The 7,500-nt window shown below is 50.7% G+C and overlaps 1 protein-coding gene across 7 annotated transcripts in view; it reads left to right on the forward strand.

The window, feature by feature from the left end:
* The window catches only part of LOC125950169 (A disintegrin and metalloproteinase with thrombospondin motifs 15), a 140,436-nt gene that overhangs the window by 119,096 nt on the left and 13,840 nt on the right, over positions 1–7,500 (forward strand). For all 7 annotated transcript variants that reach the window (XM_049677879.1, XM_049677873.1, XM_049677876.1 and 4 more), the window contains exons 9-10: positions 356–593; positions 2,501–2,653. In XM_049677879.1, the coding sequence (XP_049533836.1) occupies positions 356–593; positions 2,501–2,653 (391 nt within the window). The remainder of the gene's footprint in view (positions 1–355; positions 594–2,500; positions 2,654–7,500) is intronic.

Here is a 7,500-nt window from a genome sequence, read left to right on the forward strand (position 1 = left end):
AAACTGTAAGTTTGTTGCAATCTTAATCGCCTGCCACCGCAGTTGGGAGGAGAGGGAGGGGGGTGGCATGGTGACTAGCAATACTAATTGTAAATAGTAATCGTCCAGACGTCCGGCCAGCTGCTGCCCATTTGCATTTGCTGCGTCACTGTCGAGGACAAAGCACCATTTGGAGCATTTGAATTGCTAGCTGATGGTTCAATGTAAGCTCTCTGTAAGCTGATGAGAATTGCTCTACAATTCCTACAATCGATCTAGATCTATCCTTGCGCCGTTTGTCGCGGATAAGTTATGTAGACGGAAGCGCATACCCATGCTAATTCGTATCTTTCTCTTCTCTCCATTCTTCATTCAGGCGTATCGGCGACCCACATGCTGCAGGACTTTTGTCGCTTAAAGCAGACGACCAACTTCCACCATGATGCGGCGCTGATCCTGACCCGCGAGCAGATCTGCCGCGAACCGGCGACCAACAACTGCGAAACGCTCGGACTGGCCGAGCTCGGCACAATCTGCCGGCCGACGGCGTGCGCCATCGTCCAGGATAATGGCCTGTCCGCCTCGTTCACCATCGCTCACGAGCTGGGCCATGTGTAAGTGTGCGAAATCCACCCCCTGCGCCGAACACGATGAGATGTTGGCAGACCGTTGGCCGAAGGTCGCGTCACCGGCAGTCAGCTAATCTCCGGCTAATAGCGGAGCAGCGTCTGGGCGAGCGGCTCACAATCTCCGGGCGGATGATAAATCACCGGTCGCTCGATCATCATCCGCACCATCCCGCGCGTGACACGCCTTTCTCGTGCCAAAAGCGTGGCTTGCTTAATGATCGGACCCCACCGTTACTGCTACTGGCCACTGTGCTGGCTGGCTAGCTGGACAAAGGCTAAAGTATCGCGAATAATAAAATTTATTAAATACCTCCGGTCACGCGCGCGCTCCACCACACGATGACCGTCAAATCGGCCACCCCAGTACAAATGGGTTCGTGCCATCGCGTGGAGACAGACGGAGAGTTGCGCGATCCAGACAACCGCGATTAACCGGGCCGAGCCAGACAGATGGACCCTTCCTCCGAGATATCCGGGGGAACGGGGTACTACGGATGGTCCCGTGCGTTTTATGGCTTTATTGTTCTGCTACTGTCATTCGTTCGCGAACGCGAGATCGCTGTTATTTTAACGAGACGAGTTCGTGTTAATCATGGGGAGGGCCACTTCCTACATGCAACGCCCTAGCAGAACCAGCAGATCCATGCCATGCGCACATGCCTAATTAGTTAAGCAGCGTTGCAGATCTCGGCCTTCAAGTGTGCGCTCCATCCATCTTAACTTTTAAAGTGCTATGTTTGGCTTTCAATTTAGTGGTGGTAGTGGTGATCGTGGTTCGAAAAACATCTTGTAACCTCATGTTGGATCGTAAAGTAAGGTTTTCCATGTAATTAATACCCTTCTAATTATCATAATTTTCCTCGTCACCTACTAGTGATCGGTCGCAGTGTTACTACCCCTTAGTTTAACACTTTTAATACTCATGTAAACCATACTTTTGGATTTGACATAAAATACTACCTACTGACATACTTCACGAGTGGTGTATTGATAGCCCATAAAATGTCACTTTATCCAAAATTGGATCTTTTGGAAATTGGTTTGGAACCAGACTCTCTGGTCTGGTTTTGCGTCTTCATTCGATATTGATGAGATGAGATGCCCGACGCGTCTGCTGCAGCCACGCGCAATATAATCATCATATGACGATCCAGCTTCAAGAGCCATTCCCACTGCCAGCTGATGATGCAGTAGCTCGTTGGTAACAGCCTCTCGGTCGGTGTGCGGAAGTGGCGAAAGACCGACTTTTACGAGGTAGTTTCGTGTCTGCGTACACGCGCTGCTTACCCCAAATGGTGCCCTCACCCCAGGGGGTGGTGCATTCAGGCTGTAAGTCAGCAACCAAACCAGACCGATGGACGTTGCCACTGCAACCTGCGCGGTCGTGGAGAAGATAAACTGTTTTCCCCATTTTTGGAGCACCACTAGAAGTGGCACAGAGCACTCGGTCTCATTCGGTATGCCAGTGTGCGCCGCCCTCTTCAAGTGTCGTGTTTGCGGATGCGGGGCAGGACCTCTATGGTCACGCGAAAGCCATTCCGATTTACATAGTATTCGCTCCAAACACGGCCACTTTTAGATGCCGGTTCAGGGTGACTCATACGCGAGATGACATAGCATAACACCTGGATTGGTCTTGGGTTCTATGAACACTCGAACCGAGCGATCGGCATTGCTTGCCGAGTTGTCTGTTGCCACGCGCCCATCGATGCCATGTTGGCGCCAGTTAATCTATGCCTTTCAGCTCTGAATGATGAGCCGTTTTGATCCAATTCTACTTAGACCCCATCATCCGTATGGACACGATCATTATCCCAACCCTCGCTCGCTTTCTATTGCTATTGTTTTATCATTTATGTTGTTTCTCTCGTCCTCTTTTGGGCTCTCGACAGGTTAGGAATGCCCCACGATGACGACACCCGTTGTCAACGATTCCGCGGCAATCCGGTGCTAGACGATCGTATTATGTCGCGTACGATCGACCACAACACGCATCCCTGGCAGTGGTCCAGCTGTTCCCGCCACATACTCACCGAATATCTCGAGTAAGTACGCTCCCCTTCGTTTACCGTTAGTCGGTCGATTAAATGGAAGGACCTCTCTTAGCTCATATGCGTATATGCTACGCATTTTCGCGATCTCCAACAATCTGTCAAACAAGCTACTCAGATCGAACACGATCACTTCAAGTCGTTAGTAGATTGCTCCCCCCCGACCACCTAGTGCGCGGTGGTGGTTTCTTTGCGCAACAACGTTTCAGAGAGTCTGGCGTTTGAGTGATGGGCCTTCGCTCTAATGCGGCGCGATCGCGACTATCAGCGAACCACTCAGTTTGCCCATGTACGCACTATAAATTATCACATCGCCGCCAACGATGCCGACGACGGCGACGACTGGCGAAACACGGTGGAGACCTCCTGCTGCGATCATGTGAGGTATCGACGTCCAATTGATCATTCGCGAGCGCCGAGCGCCACTCGGGATCATTAATCGTACCCGCGTACACGCACCTTCTCTGGCATGCTGGGCCGCGAGAGGACATGATACCGGCGCTCGCCGGGTCTCGGTGAAGATGGATTACCAGATGGCGCACCACAAGACGCTTTATGCAATCTCCTGCTGCAGTTATAACCCTGCCAGCAGGAATCACAGAGAGATCGCGATCCCCTCGATCAACGAGTGTGTGAATCCAAGCCCCTTCCTTTTATTAGATTGTTTTATAATTAATTAAAGTGAATGCCGATCGATAGAAAGTCCATGCCAGTTGTACGCCAAATGCCTTACAATTAACACTGCACAAATCTATCACCTCGGGGATGCGAATTGTATTGGCGATCGTTAGTTGTAAATCTAGATGTTGACCCCGGAGTCTGACGCTTAACAAATCAACTGAAACAGTTCGAAAATGTGTTCCAAAATTAGTAATCTCAACAATAGCGTCTTACTAAAAATAGTTAAACCGGAATAGAGACCCCTAAATGAATTTCGTAAATATACAGTACCTTAAATAGCATTATAATGCCACGTTCGACCATTGACCATTGTGATTGCACCTATGCTCCCTCTCGGGGGGCATGCCAATCCCTTTCAAAGCTGTGAACCTGTGAAAGTTGGTGATCGCACAGGATTCCTAAATGGAAGTGGCGCTGAATGGATTTCCCCTTTTCTGGTTACCCATCATTATAGTGAGATCGGCTTTCTGTGACTGATACTATCCAAATATTGACGTGCATAACATTTGTAGCCGTTTCGAGGAGACAAAAAAAAACCTTTTTTCCACCTGATTGCATCCATCTTCTCATCCTCACAACGAAAACAACGCGAAGCGAATGCAAGCCACTGAGAACATTTTAAAAACGCGTTTATATGGAAATCAAATTGCCACCGCATGCAATCAGTATGCGAATGGGAGGAGTAGGACCATCGGTGGCATCACTGATCAAACCTCTCAAACGATCGACGCGACCACCCAAGCCTTCTTTTTTCACACACACACACACACAAACATACGCGCGCACCAACATGTTTGGTCGTGTACTTTGGTTCCCTGGTCCGTGGTCCGTGGTTTGGCGAACAATGGCAGAACACGCACTGAACGCATCGTAAAACGCTCATAACCAGCGGTCTGTCCCCGTCCCCGGCCAGACACGCCGCCGGTCAATCAGTGCATTTTCCCATCGATCCATCCCCGGGCCCATCCCCTTTTTGGGGTTCATGTTTTGTGCTTGTTTTCTCGTTGTTTATCCATGCCATTGTACCACCACCACGGCCACCGCCACCGCCAGCACCGTTGTCAATTTCGACGACGCTCCTTGTCCTCCCGGCGATTTGACGTCAGCGTCAGTGGCGGTATGCTTTCACCGATTGCTTTACGACACATAAAACGATACATAATGCGTGCCGATTGTTGTGTGTGTGGAGGTGAAAGTCCATCCGTTCGACGGCCACAAACGGGGAAGATGCTGCCCGGATCGGGTAGAACGATCTGCAAACAATGGCCCCCCGGGGGACGCCACTGTTGTTTACCAACGACCGGCATTTACGGCACGCCTTGAGAAGCCCCGTTATGCTGTGGTTTGCGGGGTGGTCCCAGAATCATGTGAAAAGGTGTACTACTACTACTACTACTACTACTACTACCTCAACTCAGGTATCAATCTCAATGACAGCCTGATTTATGCGCCTGAATATCTTCCGGCAACGATACGACGGTGCGTGCGGTAGGTCCTTGATATCGATTGCCATCGATTGCGATCGATTGCGAAAGGACACGCGGTCCTGCCCGTTTCTCGTCATCCTCATCAGGTCGTCGGTGTCGCTCAGTTAGCGATCGGAATCCGTTCTCTCCTGTTCACCATGGCAAACGATGATTTATGTTACGGATGGCTTATTAAAAATACATGAAAACGCCCTCCATAATCGATCGTTCGATCGACGGAAACTTTGAGAGTAGAGGTTGCTTATCATTTTGATGAAAAAAAAAAGCAACATTCAGTTGATCCCGTTCCGAAAAATTGAACGAAGCAAATGTCAACAATTAGGTGTGGTCCCCGTAGGCTGGTCGCACGAAATGCCGTACATGGGATGACATTCGAACGGAGCGGTGCTCCTCCATGGCAAGTCATATTTCACCTGGCAATCAAATAATTGATCAGCGTCGTCGTTATCACAACACATCGCGATCCCATTCCCTTTGCTGGCCCTGACTGACCAACTCACCTCCCCTTATATGGACCAAAGGAACGGAACGAATGTCAATCTCTCGCAACAAACACGACGAAGGAAGGACAATTACGAGGAACGAAAACCAAAAAAACGCCTTCTGACGGCGGTCCCGGTGTTGATGGTTTTTCTTCGATGCCGAAAAGGAATGGAATGCATCACGCGCGTATGCATGAAACAAGTGCACGGCGCGTCACCGGCGCGATAAATCTCGTTTGCTTCCTTCGCTTGCGCAATGCAACGGTTGCCCTCCCGGTTTGCTGCCAAAATACGCCGCGACAGAAGCGGTAGTGTCGGTAGGCGCGGTGGGCGCGGTCAATTTGATTTATACGCGCGTCCACCAAACAACATAAATCCGGAGCAAATATTTGGCCAAACAGATTTTCGGTTCGCACTTCAAACGTGACTTTGTTCTCGTGGACCGACCTCTCTGGAGTTCCTCTGCGGGTTCTGGATCCGGAACAACCACCGGAATGACTCATTCCATGAGTGCTTCACACGATGGTCTCGTTCTCGTAGCATTTGGACATTCATCGCGTCGAGATTTCCGTGGAATCATCTGCTCCATCTGGAAGCAAAGCAAAAGCCTCCGCACCGACGCGACCGCGGGGCTCTTTAGCGGATTATAGAGCATTAACGGTGGACAATGCTCTTGTATCAATTACCATAAACTACTAAGTGAAGGCTCCGCCCGACCTGGTACACCGACAGGCGTCAGATTAAGAGTTTCACGATTTTCTTCCCCCCCCCCCCCTAAAGCTCCGTACAGTGACCGGGGGAGAAGCTGCTGTCCACAGTTGACAGACAGACAGACAAGCAGCGGCTGCAGCGGGTATGCTTAGATATTTCGAGGGCCGGGGGCCAGGAAGGTATTTACATCGTGATGAAAGATAAAAACGGCCAACCAACCAACCAGCGGTCCTCTTCTCCATTCTCTGGTGTGGACCATCAATCCGCTTACCACGCGGCACACGCACAACGAACACACCGGGATTAACATCTGCCCGGGTGGGTCTCCGGTGTGGTGTGGTGTGGTGTAGAGTGAAGTGGAGATCACTTTTCGCGGTCGGCTGCTGCAACCGGTTCGGTAACGGTTGGTCCGCCGACAGTTGCCTCATTTTCGAATCTTGGCCGGGGTAGGAATGGCGGGGATTTGGAATGTTGTTGCCAAAATGGAAAATGGCAATCAAAGAGTGTGACCGCGTCCGCCCGATCCACACACACACACATACACGCCCAATTAGTGGCCTCGTGCCCACACACACCTCCATTCCCCCGACCAAGGCGAGTTCAGAGATGTTTCTTTCTCCAGCCATTTCATTATTCATCCGGACGGCCACAGCCGCCACAGCCAGCCCCACCCCCCGACACCCAGCAACATGCATCGGTGTTGACATGAATCATAAAAAAGGCATCCAGGAGAATATATGTGTTGGCATGGCCGGGCACCCGGCGATGGCCCGTTGTCACCACCACCACCACCACTGCGGTGTCCTGTTGCAACATTAAGAGACCGGCAAATACGAGAAGGTCCGTATCGTTGTAATCGTGATCCTCTACGAGGTCTCGCGATCACCAAAAACAAAAAAGAAACAAACCGGTGCAATGGGTCGCGAAATAAATTTAGAAAACTTTCCAATTCCCTGCACCGGCATGCGCGTCGTCCCCGCGGCGTATAATATGAAATCACGTAACGAGAACCGCGAATCAGAGACACGGAGGCGTTGGGGTGAGTTGTAATACGAACCCTGGGGGCGATGTACGATACCAACGCAATTTGGCCTTCCGTTTACGGGCAGTAGGAAGGACGAAGGACGACTCACTGCATCCCGGGCCATGCGGCTCCGTATTAGGAGATGAATGGCTTCATCAGTCAATCGGGCCGCGCCTCGAGGGTACCGCGAATTCGTGCTTATGCTTGTCGCCGCGTAAGGAGCCGGGGGGAGGGGACCGACAATTCCCGTTTAATTATGGTCCCCAATTTCGGTGTCTTTTGGGAGGGGGGATGGGGGAGGGATTCCTTTCTTTGTTGCGCTCCCCAAAATGCACATAACTCTCCAAGTAAAGGTAGATGCAATACATTTAATGTTTAATGTTTTGGTTCTATTGCTGGGTTTTTGCACTGTTCAGCGTCAAAAACAACATAAGAAATGATTAATATAAAGTTTTG

This window comes from Anopheles darlingi, chromosome 2, assembly GCF_943734745.1.
Source record: "Anopheles darlingi chromosome 2, idAnoDarlMG_H_01, whole genome shotgun sequence".
In the NCBI taxonomy this organism is placed as follows: Eukaryota; Metazoa; Arthropoda; class Insecta; order Diptera; family Culicidae; genus Anopheles; species Anopheles darlingi.